The sequence below is a fragment of the Aphelocoma coerulescens genome, chromosome 3 (genome assembly GCF_041296385.1).
Source record: "Aphelocoma coerulescens isolate FSJ_1873_10779 chromosome 3, UR_Acoe_1.0, whole genome shotgun sequence".
NCBI lineage: Eukaryota > Metazoa > Chordata > Aves > Passeriformes > Corvidae > Aphelocoma > Aphelocoma coerulescens.
Genome location: NC_091016.1, coordinates 52314754 through 52337063, shown reverse-complemented (window position 1 = coordinate 52337063; position 22310 = coordinate 52314754). Strand labels below are relative to the sequence as shown.

The following is a 22310-nucleotide window of genomic DNA, read 5'->3' as shown; positions in this document are numbered from 1 at the left end:
AGTTCAGAAAACACAGTGTCTAGAGCTGCTGTAAGCTTTTGTTCCAAACTCCTTCTGAGTACTGATGTATTCACTTGCTGTGCTTGAGGAAGAGCTGGCATTTATTGTTACTGCCGGTTTAGTACTGGTGCCTGCTGTAAGATGAGAGTCCAATTTTCCTGTCAGCTGGACCTTTAGCCTTTCCAGTTCTGGTCCATTGAGAGCTGGTGGCCTTTAGCTGCTGTATACACAGGAGTACGTGGTTCTGGGATGGTGAAATTTGGGAACAGCCTCCTTACCGGAGTGGTGGAGAGAAGAAAATGAAGTCCATTCCAGTGTGTTGTATTTTATTGTTAGTGACCTGATGCAAACAAGCTGCTGGTGACTGCAAGGTATTAAAATCCAGAGATCCAAGAGATCCTTGTCATGTGCATTTCAAGGTTTTAGAAGAACCTTAGGAAAGGTTTTACATTTAGTAAATGGCTATATGGAAGGATCAGGAGAGTTTGTCTCTAAGTACCTCATGAGACACCTGTATAGCTCAGGATCTTGCTTGGGCTTACAAAGGCATCTGAGCTTGAAGGATTGCAGTCGTGCTCTTAACAAGATTTAGAGAATCTCTTGCATAGATTCATTGTCTCAGTCCCATTACATGCCAAAGCAGATAGCTAACTCAGTTGTGTGGCTACCATAGGCAGTTTCATAAATCTCATAAGACACTTAAAAAGTATTTTTAATTTGTCCCTGTAAGCTTTTCTGTAGAACTGAGCACATGCACATTTCTTTATATAAAAAAGCCTTCTGTCTTTTTCCTCTTACATGTGTGCACTGACAAAAAAAAACCCATTAGATATTTCTAAAATTTTCCCATCAAAATGTTTTGCAGCCAAAACTACTGTTTTAGTAAATGGAAGCATTTGTGAAATTATTCTTTGTTTTAAGTCTTAATATTTTTATAGAAATATGAAATGCATCACTGCTCTCTTGATAAGATGTGAATATGTTTCTGAAACATATTAACAAGAAACATGGACATGAATAAAACTGACTTTTTTAACAGACTTTGGGAAAGGAAGAGCTTTCACTGAAATTTTTATCAGTGAAGGAAAAAATATTTTAACAAATGAGATGTAAAATATAAAAGAAATTCTGCTTCATTATTTAAATTCTTCTAAATGAGGATGCAGAGTGGAGTGATTTCACTAAGATTAGATCAGTTTTGCATGTCAAAATTTGGTGAGCTTGCCTAGTAAAACAAAATGAGTCCTTAATATCTAAAATATCTCGTTAAACAAGTTGTGCTGCCACACGCCCATTTTGGTGAAGGGCTGCCTAGCTTAGTCTGTCAGTGGCAGGTACAGGAGGGCTTTGCTCCTAGTTTTCTGTTTGTTTGTTTCTAAAACCTTAAAAAATGAAATGTAATGTCTGTCACCTGTCTGTGACTTTTGGGAAGCGATCCTCTCTTTCCCAGAAGGTGTCCACTGTTGGCCTCAAACCAGTCCTGTCCCAAATAATGCCCCTCATATGAAGCATGTAAATTGACAGTGAAATACCACACTAATACTTGCAGCAGTTCCTCTTTCTTGTGTTGTGTTGCATGTTCCCCAGATGTGGGGACTGGAGTATTTGCTGTACTCTGGGAAGATCATTCAGCTTGAGCACATCCCAAGTAGTGCAAGAGCTGTGCAGACACTGTCCTTCTGAGTGCATTGCTGCTGCATTGCTTTGCTTCTGTTGATACGAGTCTAGAAAGATTTCCTTTTCAGTATTCTGTTTCATTACCCACCACCTGAAAAACAGGGAAGGTAGTATTTGTTCACATTTTGCAGCTTTCAGAAAACCTCTGGAATCTGCTTCCTCAATCATAAGTGGCATTATTATTATTATTACCATGTAGTTAGCATGGTAAGAGTGATTGAATTAGTCTATTTTATTATAACTGAGATGGAAGTGCCCTACAATGATCATCCAGTGCCACTGCCTGACCACTTCGGGGCTGACCAAAAGTCAAAGCAAGTCATTAAGGGCATGGTCCAAATGCATCTTCTAAACACTGACAGGCTTGGGGCATCAACCACCTCTCTAGGATTTTCAAAAGAAATGCCCTCACCTGATGCAGCTTAGAGCCATTCCCATACCTCCTGTCAGTGGATGGGACAGGAGATCTGTCTCCTGCACCACCTTCTCCACTTCCCCTCCTCAGGAACCTGTAGGGAGCAATGAAGTTGCCCCTCAGCTTTGTCCTCTCCAAACTAGACAAACCTGAAGTCCTTAACTGCTCTTTATAGGACGTTCCTTCCAGCCATTTCACTGCCCTCCTCTGGATGCCTTCAGGGACCTTCACATCCTTTTTAAACTGTGAGGCCCAAAACTGCACACAGCACTCAAGGTGGGGCTGCACCACTGCTGAGTACAGCAGGATAATCACCTCTTGACCAGCTGGTGTTGCTGTGTTTGATGCACCCCAGATGCAGTTTTCCCCCTTGCCTGTTGGCACTCACAGCAGACTCACATTGAACCTGCTGGTCCTTTTCTGCAGGGCTGCTTGCCAGCCACTCATCCCTCAATTTATACTTGTGCCCACCATTACTCCATCCTAGGAGCAGGATCCAGCATTACATCTTGTTAATCACTGCCCAATGTTTCAGTCTGTCTAGTTCCCTCTGCAAAGCTGCCTGACCCTCAGCAGAGTCAACAGCACCTCCCAGTTTGGTGTCTTTGGCAAACTTGCTAATGGTGCATTCAGTTCCTACATGCAGATCATTGATAAATCCATTGAGCAGAACTGGCTCTAGAACTGAGCCCTGAGGAACTTTACTGCTGATGGGTCATCAGCCAGATGAGGCCCCTTTCACTGCAGCCCTTTGAGCTCTGCCCACCCTTCAGCCAGTTCTTCACCCAGCACACCGTAAACTACTTTAGAAGTAAGAGTTAAATATGCACTGTAAACCTAATTGAGTATGTCAGTGTTCTGTGTGGAACTGCAGGGTATGTGGAGTTAAACCTGTGGGCTTGTTGTTGTCAACTCTGTCTTACCCAGCTGCCTTCAAATAATCAGCATGCAAAGATAAAACTGGCTTCTATAATTCAAGAGGTAAGACAAGAATGTAACATCACAATAAAACAGACTTTGGTCTGGAGTGCACATCAGGATATAAAACATTAAGCAATTGTTTAGGTGCTTATTTATTAGTTTCTTTTGTAATGTACAGCTCATATTTTAAATAAATGAACTGAAGTTTAAAAAAGGCCAGAAAGTAGTAGTGTAAATTATTTTTCTTTCTTAAAGTCATATTTTTATCTTTATAATTCTCCACAGATTATTTTGTGGCATGTGTCCTATTAAAAAAAAAAAAAAGGCAGTAGTAAAATTGAAATTGATTAAACAGCAAGGATTTGTGTCCCTGGCTTGATTCGTATTTCATGGATGTGAGGCACAATATAAGCCCACCAGTTCCCTGTAATCTACCACCTTGTTAACTGATTGATCCCAAAAGAGAGTACAGATCAGTTAATAGCAATCTAACATACGAGCTTGGCTGGCAGCCAAACAAATGCAGCCGCAGTTTCAAGTCAGTAGGTAGACTCAAAAAAGACATGATCTTTTATTATACTCACTTAAATTACATTTTTCAAATAAGAACAGTTGCACAGCAGCTTTATGCAAGGCAAACTTGGATTCTTGTCACTTTGCTCCTGGCTTTTCACACTCAAGGAATCTTTTGACTCATTAGTGTTTAAAATGTCTTAGTTACCCTTAAGCTTGCTACCAGGAGAACTATTAAGATTCTTCTTAAGTGTCTGTTAGTTTCCCTGACCTGCAGCCCCGACAGTGTTTTGTAGGATTAGTGGGAATCAGTTGTGTGAGAGATGTGTATGAAAGACATCAGATGAGACTCCTTCCACATCCTAATTCCTTTGGATCATCATTTCAAAGTGCTTCATGAGAAGCAGACCAGAAAGTGTGGACAAGTGTCACCCCCTTCAGAAGACATGCTGATTTGCTGTCAAGTGGTTCAAAGGAACAAAAAAATTAAATTAGTGAAAAAAAATCCATCCCGATGCCTCACACTGTACCAGGGATGTGCTCTATTATTTTTTTTCTTCCCAGGATTCAATTACAAATTAAATTAATCTTATATTTCATAAAGAAAAAAAAAAAAATCAAGCCACCTGAAGCAGATGTTCCTTAAAATAAAAGTAATATAGACAAAAATACTTTCTTTTCTATGGAAAATAAATATTCAGACAGATTGAAGGTTTTTTTCTCTGCAGAAAATGATGATTCCCAGAATTAATAAGTTTTGAAAGGTTCAGAAGGTTAGGTTTTCAAAAGCATAAGTGATTGCTGGAGTCAGTCTTAACTCCTTGTTGTGCCTTTTGAAAGTCTCCTCTGGAGAAGATGAAATACCTTGTAATATTTTTATTACTAATTATTATGTATAAGTCACTAAAGTATTTTGTCTGACCCCTGACCCTCTCTAGGTTAATGCAATGCATGCAGTAGGAGAATGAATACAAAATTCTAACTTTTTGGTTCTTCCTTCCAGGGACACAATAAAATCATAATCTACAGCAGACCTGTATATTTTTGTATATTGTGTGGCCTTATTTTGCTGCTAGATGCTGGATCTAAAGACACAAATCCACCTGTTTATACGATGTATGGCCTGAAGCTCTTTTCACCCAGATCTCTCCAGTCAGCCAGAGACCATGTAATAGGTGAGTCAATATTTTTCCTAGGACTGCAAAAAGGAATTAAGTGCTAGTCTGTGTTTTCCCATGCTGGCAATCAAATGCATGTTATGGAGGCACAACTTGAATTCAAATTGATAGAAACATTTGGGATGACTTAAGACAGGGGCACGGGGCAGCTGGCGACCTTCCCTTATGTAAAAGGAGTTCTTAATGAAATGAGGCTCATAGAAATGTCTCCATAGAAAGCTAAAAGTCACTGATGTCATTAGCAAAAGACATCATCTGTGAAATGCAGTTAATCATTGTAAGGGCTTGTCTGTGTGGAGCAGTTACTGTAGAGTAACTCAAGTTTTAAATTTAACGTCTGGAAGCTAATCCATGCCAGTTCCTCAGATGGACTTTCTTCTGATCACGAAGAAAGTGCTTTTTCTTGGTTTAATTTAATCAGACTGTCCATGTGACCAGTTAGTGTGGAGCAGCCACTCTGCAGCAGCTCTTTCAACCTGTTTCCTTCTAGAATCATATTCTGAGGTTGCTGAGGACATTCAGACACTGCCGTAAGACAGGTCTGATGATCCTTTGGCAATAATTTGGGTGGCCACAGCCGACATTACCCTATTCTGTCAGGACACTTCTTCCTGTTGCACACCACACATACAGGCTGTAACTGTGATGTTTCACCAGCTGAGCCACAGATGCAAGTGCTGAACTGGACTCCCGTTGATAGTGCAACACTGTTAAGCTACAAAATAAGAAATGTGAGGTTTACTGTAAAAGTTGTGAAAATTACCCAAAAAGCTGTGTTGTAATGTACAAAAGATGGCCTGTTGGTTTATGAATTTAGAACCAGGAAAACCTACTTTAGTAGAAGAAAAAACCTTTTGTTAGGTAGTGTATGGCCTTCGAGGTCTTTGTTCACCTGTGACTGTTGTACTTGCTTTTTGCCATACTCAGGTCAGTCTTACTTCCTGAAAGGCATACTATTTTTAGGAAAGCCTCCTGGTCCTTAACGTGGGTACTATGGCTCCCAGTCCTTCTCACCAGAAACGGGAATATGAAGATCTGCATCTCACTTATGCTAATGAGCTTCTTTCATTATTTTCCTTTGGTCTCATTAAAGTTTCTCCTTACATCTTATTTTCTCTGTCTGTCAAAGGTGAGCAGTAAAAATGCTGATAAATAATTCAGCAAGAATCTTAGATGACACTTGGGATAAAGATAAATGAAAAACTATAGCAACCAGTATAGAAAAACCAAGTGTAGTTATAAATGTGTTAATTTTGGCTGGTCTCAAAAGAGATGGCAGAGCATGTTCTTGAAGAGGGAGGGGGTGGGGAAGAGAGGAAATACAGGCTCATCTCCCCCACTGGCATGTGTTAAACGAGAAAGAGAGAAGAAACCATTTCCCTCTGCTTGTCACCTGTTCTTATTTTGCCAAGGTATATTGGTTCAAATGATGTTTGGTGCCATGCTTTGGCTATTCCTTGCTTTGTCTCTATGGGAGTCCCAGCTTCTGGCTGCTGTGAATCCTTGCAATTGCTCACAGTGCAGAGACCTCTGTAAGCCATGGCAGTCTGGCATCCTGCAGCATCTTGCTGCACTTTGAGTGTAGATTCTCTTGGGTAATGAAGGCATAGAAATATTTGTTTTGGGCTATAAAGTAATGAGGGAAGTTGGTCCCTCTGAGTACCAATAAAGTCGTTACTACTGTCTTGCAGTTTTGCCTATTTGCTTGGCATTTTTTATCTCTTTTTATTGGTCTGTCATCCTATGGTGGGTGACTTTTTAGTTTATGTTTTATTTTTTATTGTGGTATTCAGAGTTGATATGCTTGGAAATCAGGGGATTTTTGACTGTGGGTTGCAAATACCAAGGAAAGGAAAAGTCTTTTATTTCGGGTGTTTATTATGATAAAAAGTAAAAGCCATGGAGATCATAGAACGTACCAGAGAACTAGCATGATGCTGCATATCATACTCTGATAAAAATCTTGAAACAAGGTCATAAAAGAAAATAATTGCAGATTTGTTAGATGAGTAACCTAATTACTTATGAAACATGGTTTTTAACACGTTCATTTATTTTCAATCTACTTATGATCTGATTCTGTTTTAAATTGGTGATGATTCTGCTATTGATTTATATTAGTTGGGGGTTCATGACTGTAATTCTGACTATGGTTTTCATCTTGAATTCCTTATTTCAGTTAACATTTTTGCTAGATTATCATATGAAATGTAAGTAAGGGCACGGACAGAACCAACCTCAGTCACTGGGAGCTACAGGTGTGGTTAGTAACAAAAGTAGTTATGCACTTTATATATGATAGTTCTTGTGATGAAACCATTTAAACATTCAACAGGTAAGTGAAATTATTTGGCTGACATCTCAGGAAACTTAAGAATCAGGAGGTGGCAAAATTTTGTGATAGTGAGTCCTCTGCCTGCTCCTTTTAACAATGACTGATCTTCTGTCAAGGGAGGAAAGGCTATGAATGTTAAGCTCTCTTACGTTCAGCAGTGGGAGGACAAAAAGACTATTTCTCACTGAAATAATGCTTTTTATTTTCCTTGTGAAAAAAACATGTTTTACTACTCCGATATCTAATTCTTTTCAAAATAGTAATTTTCTAAATGTCTAAAATGTTTACAGTGTTGTTGCCACTCTACATTTCTCAAAAGACACAAATTTTCCAAAGTCATAATTTGTGTTTCCCCCTCATGTTTACATGATAGGTGCTCGTTCAGAGGAAAACTGCAGTGTTAAATGCAGCAACTCACATAACGATGTCTTAGTGGTCCAGCTTTTAAAGGTGTTGTGGGTCTGTTTGAAAATGTGGGATGCTTAAAGAAATTCTCTCTGGAATTCATAATGCAATTTCAAAGGATTAATCAGTTACTTTTATTGTCTGCTTCCCACAAGAGGAACTACTGCTTCTAAGTTCAATTCTTTTGTAGGTGACAACTGTTTATTTTCCTTTCTGGTACACTTCTTGGTGCAGGATGAGATAAACTAAGCTGCCTCAGCTATAGAAGTTGCTAGGATTATTCAAGGCATTAATAGAGATTGGGTGAGGTGAGGACAGTTTTATAGTCAACTAACTTTTCCCTCCTTTTTTACATTTGTTTCTATATATCTTGGTGTACTGACAAGTCTTTCATCTCATCCTTCCTTCCACTGCTCTTATTCCACTTTTTCTGAGGTTGCTACAGCAAAGGCAGTCATTTGGACTGTAAGTCAGTAGTCTAAGATGAGTTCTGGCAGTTCTGCAAGTCCTTTGCCCAAGGAACAGTATCTCTTGAGAGTTTCAACAGTGAGTTTTTGGATTAGTTGACCCATGGTGGGTCCACGTGGTCTGCTGAGCAGTTTTTTCTTATGCCATTGGCTGTCTTCAAGAATGGTCCTTGCTTGGCTTGGCATGACTTGGTAGAATATCTAAAAAAGTGCAGAGTAATAAAGGAAGAGGAATTTAATGTTGGCATTTGTATGTAAAAGATTGAGAAGAGAGCATTTCCTCATTTTCTTATGTATGTATAATTTGTGCCAGTAGCAGAAAGTAGTGTTGAAGGGGCATTGTGAATCCAGGTATACTTAAGTGAGTGCTGTCTGTGTTTAACACTTGAGCATGTTGTTTTCTCTCCTGTGTTGGACTTCCTTGGCAAGATTTACGGTATTAGATAGCAGGAGCGTACAATACGATGAAGATAAAAGCTGTCAGATCAAACTTGGTGTGTTGTTTCCTTTTAGCACAAGATGCCTTAGTAAGATGAGCTGGCAGATGTGAAATTAGCGTTCAGCAAAAAGCACAAACCCTTTTGTTTCTTTCTCAAAAATCTGACTGGGGGGAAGGGGAATAAGCTGTACTAGTGATTTGTTTAGTTTACTTTTTATGAGAACGAATAGGAGGAAACAGCAGTCTTCCTAGGATCTAAAGTAACAAATACATACTTGTTTATAAGGAAGTATGTATTTGGCTGACACGTATCTCTCTCTGCCATGCAGAACATTGTGGCACTAGTACAATGAAGCAGTAAGAATATGATTAACTATATGTGTGTATCCTTGAAAGTTTACACTTGGGTCAAGTGTGTGTTTAGATGCTTTGCTAGACAGCCTTGCTTAGCATTTTCTATGGTGGAGCTAAGAGTGAGCAGATGGGAAAGAGGACTGGCTGGAAGTGAACAGAACATAAGACTAGTGGCATGATTACCTGAATTATGGCTCCTGCTTTTCCTTGTCTATGAGGCAACCATTAAAATTAGCATTTCTATTCAGAAAGAGAGTATGTAAAGCTGTCAGACTGGGTTTTACCCCTGAGTTTCTTTCCTGTTTTTAATGTTCTTTCACTACAGCAAATTTTAAGTCCATCCTGCTGGAAGCTGGCTGAATGTTCTGGGAAAGCTTTGCCCTAGGTTTGTCCCATATTTAGGGGCTGCTATAAGTGTCTGCTCTTGATTGCTGTGAGAGGCAGGATATTGTGATAGCCAAGATATTTCAGATCTTAGCCATTAAATTTTTTTTGTTTGTTTATACTGAATTGTTATAGCTGTGCTTGAACCATCTCAGATTCAAGGAAGAAGTTCCAAAGTCTGCGAATTAAAATTTCTCTACTTTGAAAGAAACAAATACAACTTCAGAAGTATTTGAGAAGCAGTAAGGAGGCTACATAATGCTATTTTTTCCGACACTGTTTTTATGCAAAATCAATCTTCAAGTTAACTCTGAGCTTTAGTTTCTTATGTGTAAAATAGCATTATTTATTTTGAATACATGAGGAGGAAGGTGTAATCATTGCTGCAAAGGTTAAGGTATGCTCACTTGAATAATCATCAGAATTTATTGCAACAATTTCATATTCTGGTGTGATGCATATTTCTCTATTTTCCATACACTGAATGTGTGACTGTGTTCTAAAATACTTTTTTTTTTCCTTTAGTGTTTTTATATTGCTTTCCTGCAATTTCTCTTCTTGGACTTTTCCCTCAAATCAACACCTTCTGCATATATCTTTTGGAACAAATAGACATGTTGCTTTTTGGTGGTTCTGGTAAGTAGCCATCTGCAGCCTGAGCTATCCCTTTCTGGGCTTATAACCTCAGATTAGAATATATTATTGCATGTTACACAGCACAGTGCATGTTAAAGCTCAAACAGCTAATAGTATTCATCTAACAGTGGGGTGAATACTTATAAGGCCCACTTGATTAGATTTCTTTTTGCTTTTGGAAAGTTGTATACAAGTTTTCAAAACTATAGGCTGCAGAATATGGTTGATACCAAAGAGCTCTTTCCTGGCACATGTGATATGAATCTTTATTAAAAAAGAAAACTTTTTATTTTCTTTTTCTGTTAACTTCTAGGAAAAAAAAGTTTGCATTCTTCCACAGAAAGGCATATTGACAAAATATTTGATGCGTGCTAATTTTTTTGGTGTTATTTCAGTCAGAGATTTAAGAAGGCCCTTGAGAGATGAAGCATTGAGAATTTTTGTTGATAGTGGGCTTTTTTGTTTTTCATTATAGCTTAAGTAACAGGGAAGATTGAGATGCATCTGCACTGTCATCTTAGTTGGGTTAGAAACAAAGTTCCTCCTTCTTCCCACTTACCACATGTCTCTATTTCAGCTGCTGCTGGGTTTGTGTCTGCACTATACAGCATTTCCCGAAGCTTTGTTGTTCTTATTGTCCTATATGCCTTCTGCTTCAGTGCAGTGAAGGTAAGCCAGAAAAACAACATTGGAACAATTCAAAATTTCAAGCTGGAAATTCATGTAATCTAGGGAGACCAGCATTGTTTGGTCCTACATTGTCGTTGCTTATCAAGATGAGCTTCGCAAGTCATGCTTCAGTTTCTGTGTGTTAGTAACACTGAAACAGACCAAAACTGTAACAGAAATTCTGAAGTAAATGTGTCTAATACCTTTGATTATTTGCCTCTTATATGTATCAGACTGAAACGAGCCGCTGAATTTTCTCTACAAACATGAACAGCAGCCTTGACTTAAAAAGTTGAAGTTTCTGTTGACCTGCATAGCCAGGCCAAATTAGCTCATAATTCCTAGTAAGGTTTTTGCTGTTGCTCCATAACAATATGCCTAAGAACTTAAATGTTGAGCAGACCAGTGGACCATCTAACTCAGTAAAGTGTCTGCATCCACAGGGAAATGCAATTTAGGAATTTAATGCAAGCCAGATGACTGAGTTTGCCACTCTTTTCCCTACTATCTCACAATTGTTACACTAGGGATGTTGGAGAGTGTGCTTATTTCATTTGGTGTCCATAGACTTGTTGTCTATGAACAAGTTAAGTCCCTTCCTGAATGTGCTGGTCATCTCTGACTCCACAGCTTTGTGCCAACAAATTCCAGATGTTCACTGTGCTCTGTGCAAAGCAGTGCTGTCCTTCATTGGTTTTAAGCTGATCTGCTAATTTCACCAAATCTTCCTGATGCCTAGTATTGTAGCATTTGTGGAAAACCTGGTCTGCATTCTTTTCATCCACTGCCTTTACAGTTTTGTAGGCATCAGGCATATCCCCTTCAGCCATCTCTTCAAACTGAAGAGTCCCTGCCTTTCTCGTGTCTCCCTGTAAAGCAGCTGCTTTCTCAGAAGTTGCTAAGTTAGTCACCCTACTCTGTGCCTTCTCTTGCTCTGTTGACCCTCAGATGTGGAGAGTCAGTTTGTATGGCGCTCAGGATGCAGGTGTGCCACAGCTCTCTATGCTGCACAGGACTGGTTCCCTTACCAGTGATGCCCAGTTTTGGGCAATATTCAATCTAAAGCTTTTTTTTTTTTTTTTTTTTTTAAATAATTTTAGTATACCATGCCTATGTCCTCTGCGTGTGACATTTAAAGAATGGCAGTAGAATTTTGTGTGCCCTTCAAGTCAGCTGTAAAATTCCCAGTGACCACAGCAAGACCAGAATTTCATGTTAGACTTGTAATAAAATTTATCCTATAAGGAACAGCCTTTTGACAGTGTTTCATTAAGGGCTGGATGCTGTCAGTGTCCATGCAGGGGTGCACCAGGATGTGCTGTGATTTACAAGCTGCTCTTGACATCTTGTGGGCACATGTCAGAGGAAGCTTCATGGTGGCACACATGCATAGCACACACAGAGATCCCAACACGAGGTTCTGGAACTGCCAAGGATGTATCATGTCAGCACCCAGGCTGGCAATTTGCACAGATGAGAGGGGCAGTCAGATGTTCCTTTAAGGGAATTCTTTAAGTAACATCAGCATTTCTATAGTGGCTTTTAACAATTTTTCACTTGAAATTTTGAATAGGAGCCTTAAATCAAAAAAGGACAATTATAATGCCTTAATGGCCACTTGCAGATGATCAGAGCTGGCTGTGTGTTCTTAACCACTCCCAGCAGTAAGGTAAAATGTGTTAAGCTACCATTTTATCTTGCTGCTGGGTGGCTTCAGTCTTTACAAAAATAAATTGCAGCAACTCACCTGCAGTGTTAAGACACTTGAAATTAAATGTCTTTGAACATATGGTATTCTGCCAGAGAATCTCCTGTTACCTGCCTCACCCAGTTTATCAGTTGTATTGGTTAGACCTGACCCAGGTGGGGGATTGATGCTACAAAGTTTAACTGCTGCTGATGCAGTTTCCTAAAGTAGCCAGTATTCCTGCTACTGTTTCCCAGCTGTATTAATAATTGGAAACTGGCAGCTGGGATGGAGAAGGCGGCTCTCAGTAAGGATGAACAGTGTGAGAAAATGGGTAACTGGGACGAGAAACAATGATAAAAACGAAACGAGCTACATGGGAGGCAGGAGTTAAACTACTGCTAAACAGGCAAATACCTGGGGAATGAATTTTTTTTTTCTTCCTAAGGTTAGTGGAGGGTGATTCACTAGTTGAGCTAGGAAAGTTGTGTTACAGATACTTCAAAAAAGTTTTTTGTAAACAGTAGGGAGAAAAGCCACTTAAAATAGTCTACATACTCTTTTCTCAGCATAATACTTTAAATTACAGCATGCAGGTGGCTTTATAGATAAGCAATCTCCTTGTGGATCAGGCTTCAAACTGCTTAGAAATATGCTTTTAATGCTACCCTGAAGTTGAGTGCTGTGAAAGATTTACAAGATATCTGCTGTAAATTACTAATATTATGTTCAGACTTTCTGTTCACACAGAAGTTAGAGTTAATTTGAATTTTAATGGCACTGTTCTTGTAAAGGCACTTCTGAGAAGGTTAATTTAAAGCATGTAAAGATGATTCCTCTTGCTACAGCTCATAATCTCAGTCTACCGGGGTGCTTGAAATTTCATATGTTTTTTCTTCTAGAAGTAATTTAATAAGCACTTGTGTCAACCCTCCTTGTTCTTCAGTCAGGTCCAGAGATTTTTATTTTGGACTGGTGTCTGTAATGTTGGAAGAGAATGATTCTTTGGTTGATGGAGGAAGAGTAGGAATTGGCTTAATCTGATCCTGAATGGGGCCCACTGTGAAAGGTGGTCTAATACCCCTGTAAGGAACTAGAACTGTTTTGATGTGTGGTGAGCAGCAATTTATCATCTTAATCAAGTGAAAATTTTAATTTTTGGTGTGCTAGAAATTGTAGAGTTTAACTCAAAACTGAGCAAATGCTGTAGTCTATTTCACTGAGGTATTTGCACAACAGTGGTAACATGGTTTTCTTTAAGCTAGAAGGAGCATCTCTTCCATACTTGCACTATATAGCTGTCACTTATTTTTTATTCTTATTTTACTCTTTTCACTTTTAGTCAGTTTGCCAAAACCAACAGAGCAAAATTTCCAATATTTATGGAGGTCAAAAAAAAAAAAAAATCACCATAATCAAAATTTTTCTGGGCAGGGAAACATGATAGACTCTATTTGGCAGAGGACTTCTGGGTTGCAAAGCATATTTTTTTGGCTGAAATGTAGCATCCTCAAATGTCAACTCTTATTTATTGGCAGAACATTGTATAGCTCAGCAGGTGTAACTACCAGAGTTCTATTTCCTGAAATAAATTGCAGAGGAGAATGGATCTCTAAGTGATTTTGTGCTTTTTCCTGGTGAACAATTGCTCACATCAAATGCCTAGCCTGAAAAACATTCCAGTAGTATCAGGCTTGATTCTCTCCTTCCTTAAGTGGTTCTTGTGTTCTAGTTATAATCTTGCAGGGTGAAATAGTCTAACCTGTTTTCTCTGTGTACATTAATTATTCTGAAAGGGAATATGTTACTCCTGAAGAATAATTAATTTACTATATTATTTTCCTTTTTTATTAAAATAAGACCTGTTTTTATTTTATAATAAATCTGTGTTCTTAAGTGAGTTTTTCTTGTTCTTTTTTAGAGCATAAGCTATATATACACATACATATAATAGTTTGATTTAGTTGTGCTCAGATTTTGAAATTAGTCTAGAATAGCAAATTCACCGCATTTAATTGTTGGCTCTAGAACTTCAGTTTTAGAAAATTAGGAAGTAGGAATTGTTTTGGGGTGTGTCCACAGAACAGTGTAAGTACTAAAGGTAACTTTCAGCATGCGAATATAAGCTCTGAGAACTGAGACTTAGAGGTCTGTGCTGAAGTCCTGTGCCTTCTCCAGACTGATTTTGCTGTTGAATTATGTTGTACAGGACTCACTGAGAGACTTTAGGAAAAAGCAGCTGTGGTATAGACGTATTATTTAACTTACATCTAAGTAAGTTTAACTTAACAGTTTAACTTAATAATTCTCGTGGATTTTCATTCAGATAAGTTGCCTGAGGAAAATTATTATACAGTATTCTCAGATGAGAGTTCATCCTGTGACCTGCAGATGTTTGGCACGTCCAGGAAGTTCATCTGGCCCTGTCACTCTTTCTGAATGACCTTGCAGTGCCTTTGCCATCACATGACCAGAAATATTTGTCACTTATGGCTAAAATGCACATACCACCTAAAAAAGGATGGACAGATCTCTAGTCTTGTGTGAACAGTAAGGGTGTGGGTTGGGTCAGGTGTCCAGCTGCTGTCGTGTCCCACCACAGGGCTTGATCAGAAGCATATGACATGTTTTGGGGAGTGGCTGCACACTGCTCACCTGGCTGATCTGGGGTGTTTGTTATGTGGCCAAATGTGCACTTCCACACAACTGAAATAAGGGACAGTTTGTCACCAGGGCCAGGCACAAACTCTTTGTGAGATGATGAGACCTGTGTGTGCGCTGCGTGACTGGGACACTTGGAGAGAAAGGAACGTGTTGTTCAGAGGTGACTGGGAGGCAAAGGGGTCCCAGCTGCTGTGGCCAGGTGATGGCTCCCCTCCTCATAGTGCTCCTGAGCAGCTTTGCCCTTGCTTTATATTGGTGTGGAGGAGCTGTGGGTCTGCTGCTTGTCAGGACTTCCTCTGGTGGTGCTACTGCTGGGATGATCAGTTTTCATTTCCTGTAAAGCTGTCACATAAAAAAGAAATGCCAAATTGTTCACAGTAGGAAGTACAGAGTATTGCACCTGAAATTACAACAGATAATTTCTCCATAAAAACCATGAGCACAAAATAGCTGGTCTTTGTCTGTGTGTTTGAGGCCTTGAGAACTGATGAGCAGGACACTATTCATCCCTGCTGTCAGTGGAAGCAGTGCATTGTGAATGGAACAGGTTTACAAGTCTCTGTCTGACCTGGCTGGTGCACAGAAGTTGTTCCCTGTGCTGATGATGTGAAGTCACACGGATAGATTTCTGTTTAACTGTTGTGCTATTCCAGTAATGCAAAGGGGGTTTGGTTACAGCTTTGAGGTGTTGTAGAGCATCTCTTCATAAATCTTAATCCCTGACATGTTTGTGTCATGAGTGATAGGACACCAGCTGCTTATCCATCCTTACATATAACAGTACTGTAAACCTGGTTTCAGGCAAGTAAGTAGGTAAATGTCTTAGATTCTGAAGTGCAAAGACCTGAGTTTCTCCTGCTTGCTTTGAAATTTCTTTATCTCCCAGACCTCTGTTTAATATCATCACTCCTTGTTCCAGTTCTTTCCAGGTCCTCTATGAACTTCCATTTACTTTTGCTTAATACAAAGCTCTAAATCCTAAGCATGGTTTTATCAGCTCTTATGTTCATTCCTTGGATTCTTAAATCCAATAGCAGCTATTTTTCAGCTCACTACTTTTTTGAAGCTGTTGGGTAACTGAGCTTAGTTTAACATTACCTGAGTTCACTTCAGCCTGGCTTTATTTCTGATCTCATCTTCAGTCCTGTAATCTTGAACAGAAATTGGCAGCTCTAATAGCTGCCTTAGCTTTGATATACAAAAGGGTTTTCTCTTTTTCCAGAAGGAGGTGTTTTTATTTTTCAAATATAACATCCATCAGATTGGAGACATGGGAATTTCTGTGCCATCTTTTTCACTTGACTAGAATTTCATGATGCACTGATTTTTGTCTCCTGCTCCATCTGTTTTGCGGTCTGTGCCCAAATATTTAAGAGATGTTTTAAAAAAAAGTCATGTATGCCATCCTACTTTTTCTACAAATATTTGGTCTGGAATTTAGCCATCCTGATACCAGTCTTTAGTATTCCAGTGTTCCAGGGCTTTGCCATGGGGCAGAAGAGCACACCCCTGAATGTTTCTGGAATTAGTCAGTCCTTATCTTCTGCCTTCTGTTCATATCAGTTGGTTTGGATTTGAAATGTATCCAGAACCAGTTAATTACTTGTCATCCAGATAATTTTTTTTTTCCTTTGGTATGGAACTTGCAGTTTATCTTAACCAGCCTGGAAAAAAAAAGTCAGATTTTTGGACTTGGGTCAGAAAAATTAAACTGATGTGAATGTATTCATATGTGGCACACCAGCTTTTTCCAGCTCTGTGTAAATGTATATTTTTTGAAATGTAAGTTACATAGTTTCCATTACCTCATACCTGAAGAAAGTACTTTTTGGTGGTTTATTTATTGCTTCAATGGACAGTTACTAAAAGTTCTGTGTGGATTTTAAACTGTTCTCAGCTCACACTGATGTAGTTTGGTTTGTTTAATGAGTTTGAAACTCATTAATCAGAATAACAGTGTTTCTTGCTTCCCATCTTCAATGATGCAGTCTTCATCTATGTACTAATAATTTTGAATTACTTGTCTTACGGTTTTATGGTGGGAAAGAGTTGCAAGCATACATCTCCCTCAATCTGCTAAGTCCCCAGATAACTTTCTAGACAGCAGTGAATGGGCTCATGTGTGTAGACAGAATTCCTGGATGTGTAAGCAACCAAAAATAGAAGTATAAAATTATTGGACAGCTTTATTTCTGCTGCATAAAATACTCTCAGTCCTTTTGGAGGTTTTGAAGGCAATCTTTTTCCAATTTAGAGACTGCTGAGTTTCAAGCAAGAGCTGTTAGGGGTGTTAAATTTGGAGAGTATTGCTAGATACCATGCCTTTCACTAAGTGAATTTTGCAGCCATAGACAAGTCTTGCACTGTAGATGTAACTTCAAGAGTTATGGTCTTAGTTTTTTGTGTATAACAAGAATATTTTCCAGATAGAAAAAAGAAATCATGCCTGTAGAATCCGACATGGCCCAGGGTGGCTCTCACTGTATGTCACTGCACAGGAATGTAGAAATCTGCACTATTTCCTTAGGATAAACTCACCATTATGTGAAACATGAGTATCCATGCTTCCTGCCTGAAGCTGTTGCTCATCTTGCTTTTTAGCCAAGGAATTCTAGTCACAGACTGGGATCCTGTTGTGTAAGGTGGTGTGTGTGGGCACACACAGACACCCCTGTATCAGTCCTTATGGATTTTAAATATCAGCAGTGAAAATATGGTCCAAGATAGCAGTTGTGATTGCAGAGAAACAGATAGTGTTGCTTGGAGTGGACAGTGATACATGTATTATGGTAGCTTATCACTTGTCATGTTTTTGGAGATCATCTGGAAAGTAATGCTTTGTTTTCCATGGATGATGGGAAAATAAGGCTGGTGGTCATCTCTTCCTAGAGTTTGTCTTTAATCTGTGTGACACAAGGTTCATTAATTCACATATTTTGGTTGTTAGTGTTCACTGAAAAGGAGTATCCGTGGTAATATAGCATTAAGCTTATAGTTAGCCATGTAGAGAACAAGCTCTTACTATTTTCTCATATTCTGGGATGTGAGGAGGGTTCCCTTTTACAATCTTGTTCAGAAGGAACGAGAAATCAGTGTTTTAGATGTCCAGAAAAAGGATGATAATATTTACTTCCATCTTTACCATGACCCATGTGGAATGGTTGACTGTCAGCACTTCCTGCTTATTGCTTGATATGTGAGCAATAGCACAGATCCATGATGAGCAGGGCTGTGGAGTTAGGGAGAAAGACCCAAGAAAGTTTGATTGAATTGCACAAGGGACTACGTGACCTTTAAAGGTCCATCCCAACCCAAACCATTCTCTGACACTGTAAGAGTGGAAAACCAGGTGTGTGAAGACCAACTGGAGTTTGTCTCCGTATTTAAAAACTCGGCCACTATGCCAACACCTTCACCTTCAATGATGCTGTCACTGCAGCAATCTGCAAAGGCATTGTCGAGTTGAGAGGAATACTCTGAAATAATAAAAAAAAAAGTAACAAGAATTTCTACTTAGCATAATTGTTTCCCTGTTCAGAGCAGTTTTTGTCTCTGGAGTAGAACGTCTGATTTATTTGAGCATATCTTTGAAAGATAAGTGTGCTACATGCATTTTTTTAGGAGAAGAAAGAAGTAAAAAGGATAAATAATGTAGGACAGAAAACTACTGACACCACTTTTTAAGAATACATTTGCCTTCCCACCTCTAGCAGTGGTAAAAGACTCATAAATTCAAAGACACCCTTATCTCTCCTTTTAGTGGATTGTTTTGGGATTAGGCAATTCTGTGGTTGAAATGGAACACCCCCACTCCCACCACTGGGTCTGTTGTACCTCATTTGCTTTCACTTATAAGTCTGTTTCACTTGTTTTAAAAATGACTACGTGAGTGTCTGCATCAAAGTCAAAACCCTATAAGAAAGCACTACATGTCACCTCTACCCAATGAGGTAAACTAGGAAGTCAAAGTCCCTGTCTAGTATGATAGATAATACCAGCTTCCAAGAGTAAAACCTGTCATTCCTGTTTTCCTACTGAGAAGAATCATTGTTCAATTACCAACTATATTGGTTTTTTTCATTTTTTTAAATTTAAAGCTACCAGGCATTATTAGTGGGGGAGGAAAATGACAAAATGGAAGAGGGTGCATCACACTGATATTGAAGAAATGACACCTTTGTTCATTCTCATCTTTTATACAACATTGTGTAGCATTTTTCTGGAAAATCCTGTTCTCCAGGCACATAGCGAATATTGATGCCTGTCCTACCTGCTTTCCTGGCTCCCTGACGTTTGAGTTTTGAGGGGACAATGACAGTTTGGACCTGAAGCACAGGCCAGAAAAATGCAGAAGCTATGTGTAATATGCAGAAAATATGGAGATAGAATTCCTGAGACATTAATGCAGGGATTCAGCTGTGTACAGCTTTATAGTAGAAAGAGGATGGAATGATTTTTCAGTCTGATAAATTGAAATTCTGATAAATTTCAGTATCAGGAATATTGCTCGGCTCCTGATAGTACTTTGCTTTCAAAAGAAGTTGCAGGGCAAAGGGGCAGTCGTACACTAGAAGCTGCTGGGAGGATCTGTGCACAGTTGTATTGCCCTGCAAATGCCCAAGATGTTTGGATAGGCTGTGATTCAGCCATTTTCAGAACATTCTGGCTTCAGTTAATTTTCTTCAGTGTTTTGAAGAATATGAATTGAATATGACAGGAGACTAAGCATGGAAAAAGCTAACTCAAAATATATTTGGCCCCAAAACTGGGAACAATGAAATGAAGAGTAGGATTGTATGGTAAAGTTTAAATTGTCAAGTAAATGGTGCTGCATTCTTTTAATGATAGCATGCAAATCTCTCTTTTGTTTGTAATTATGGTTTTGGGTAGGATTATTTGATAGAACTAGGCTCTTCTGTCTTTCATCTTTGTGATGTTCAGTAGTAGGATGAGGGGAAGATGATTCTTGGAATTAAAATTTCACTTTTCTTGTACTACTCTTAGGATAATGAGAATTTCAGAGTTAAATTGCAAAATTCCACGCTGCAATAGGTTAGATGCTTGACGCTTAAAAGAAAATTAGTTTGTCTTAGGTATTCATTGCACCTGAAAGAAATTGAGTGTTTCCTAACATGCCAAGAAATCATGCATATAACTGAGAAAAACAAAGCTAATAAACCTACTTTATCCTCTGAAAATATTGGTCCTGTACGAACTGTTAAGTTTCTTAAGCAAGAGATAACCGTGCAGAAGCCTTGTTTGCACTAGCCTAAAGTTTCACAGATCCTACAAGCATTGCTTCTCAAAACCTGTCCAGAAAGTGCTCTGATGCCAGGATCTGGTGAGTTCACATTTGGCAGATCAGGTAGAAGTTATGTGGAGGCAAGGAACACAACTAGTATGTGAAATGGCTTTGGATTTGATCCAAATTTCTGTGTCTTTCACAGATGAAATTTGTGTTCCTCACAGACAGAACTCAAAAGTATGTCTTAGGATCCGTAAATTATACCTAAGGGCTTCACAGATAAGCTAATCTTGATAAGTGTTTGTTAAGCTTTATATTCTTTCTCTTATTCTTTCTAGCTAGTTTTAGCTGTTTAAATCACCCAGAGAGAGTTTCTTATCTTGTTTATGCCCAGAGTGTGCTGGCAAGTGTGCCAATTGTCTCGTGTTTCCCTGCTTGGGGATGTCAGGCATGGTGGCGAGCACCCTCCCTCTCCACTATGTTAGCATCCAGGCAGGGCCTGGGTATAATGCAAAAGTGGCAGAAAGATGTCTGAAAGAAACCCTGCTGCCTGATCTAGGTGATATTGTCATTTGTTACATGCAGTCTGGCTACAGGTCAAGTAACTGCATATCAATTTAGCATGTAGATAAATAATACACTGCAGTTGATTTCACTCAGATCTCATTTTAATGAGAATTTTCCTCTCATGTTTCATTAAAGAGGAAAGTAAACCTGCCTTTCATGTGGTTTCCTAGCTAATTGCTGATTACAGGGGAGTTGCATAATATAAGCACAAAACATGCCTTTAATTGCAGGATTTTTTCACAGTAATAAACTTTGATATGAAAAAGGATTTTCAGTCTGGGGTAGATGCTGTACAAATTTAGATGTTGTGCATCTAACAGTGAATGTATGGTGTATGGCTTAACCTACTTACTTCAGTTTTTTAAGTTTTGCATTCCTAACTTTGCTTTCTGTCATCCTCTTCAGGAACCCTGGGATGCACAGCACATTCCAGCGCTGTTTTCTGCTTTCTGTGGTCTGCTAGTTGCACTTTCTTATCACCTCAGCAGACAAAGCAGTGACCCATCTGTACTGATGTAAGTTGCCTGTAAATGTTATTTGCTGATTACTCTGTACAGCACACAGCCAGAGTGATGTCTGGGTTTCAGAATGACAGGGGTTGCTTCCTGAAAATACTGTGGTGAGGTGAAATTCCTCACCATGTCTACATGGTTGATATCAGTCTTGTATATGAATGAAGTGCTGCAGTCAGATAGATCACCAGCAGGGATGGGGCTCTTTAAGCAGCACGATCCGAAATCTCGCAAGCAGATTTTCCACTCTGGGAAGTTGTGTACTTGCCAGGTTGGAGGACACTGATTTAGTTGAGGGTGTGTTCAGGCTACTGGAATTGCAGAACGTGTCCTGGGTAGCACTGGGTCCAGGAGAAGGGACATTTAGTGTGCTGGGAAGGTGGCTGGATTCCAGCTCTTGCTGAGGATTACTGTAGTAGGCTATGCCTCTCAGTTTGAGGTTCCATCCTTCCTTTTCTTTGACACAGTCTGCTAGAGGTAACTGAGGAAAGGAAGTATATGCTAAGAGCTGACACTGCGAACATGGGAGATTAGGGGAAAAGTCCCAGCATTGTGATCTGCATGTTGAGGTGATGTGTGAGAGAGAGACCCAATAGATCCATAGCTCAGGGGCAGCAAATGTGAGTTTCCCTGTGAGGAAACTGTGATATATGGCTGTTATGGGGGCTGTGGGGGTCCACGAGCAGCTGGGCAACTACATCTATGGCTGTGGTGCTAAGCAAACAAGTGGGTTTTGTGCAGCCAGTATCACCATGCAATTTGGAATTCTGCTTCACAGACAGTTCAGTTTTATCCTAGAAGAGTGCAGAGGGCCTGTGAGGAAACCCACATGTTCTCTCCTTTGATTCATGAGGTGTGTTGTGTGTGTCTTGAGGTGAGGCTCAAGGCTCATTATGCACAATTCTGCAATGCAGAAGAGAGAAGGGGGAAGTGGAGAGCTTTTTAGTCCATTTAGGATTCTGTTTTCGTAGAGAAATTTGGAAAAAGGAGAGCAACGCTGATGAGGAAGGAAAGGATATAGAGCACTAGTAGGAAATTTTCATCCTGGTAAATATTACTGAAGAGTTGAGAAATTCTTTCTTTACCATCCAAAAGATTCAGAGAATCTGACATTAATACGTTGCTAGGTTCTGATGTGGCAAAGCAACAAGGACTCCTTGCATGTCTTGCCATAAACTTTACCCACTGCCTACTGTGACTCTGATTTCAAGTAGACCTGGATCAAGCTTTGTATAGATGGTG

General features: G+C 39.3%; 1 protein-coding gene across 1 annotated transcript in view; it reads left to right on the top strand.

The window, feature by feature from the left end:
• Window positions 1-22310, top strand: part of PCNX2 (pecanex 2) — a 151250-nt gene that overhangs the window by 42008 nt on the left and 86932 nt on the right. Inside the window, exons 13-16 of the mRNA XM_069010280.1 lie at window positions 4530-4701; window positions 9614-9724; window positions 10302-10393; window positions 20962-21071. Of these exons, the coding sequence (XP_068866381.1) occupies window positions 4530-4701; window positions 9614-9724; window positions 10302-10393; window positions 20962-21071 (485 nt within the window). The remainder of the gene's footprint in view (window positions 1-4529; window positions 4702-9613; window positions 9725-10301; window positions 10394-20961; window positions 21072-22310) is intronic.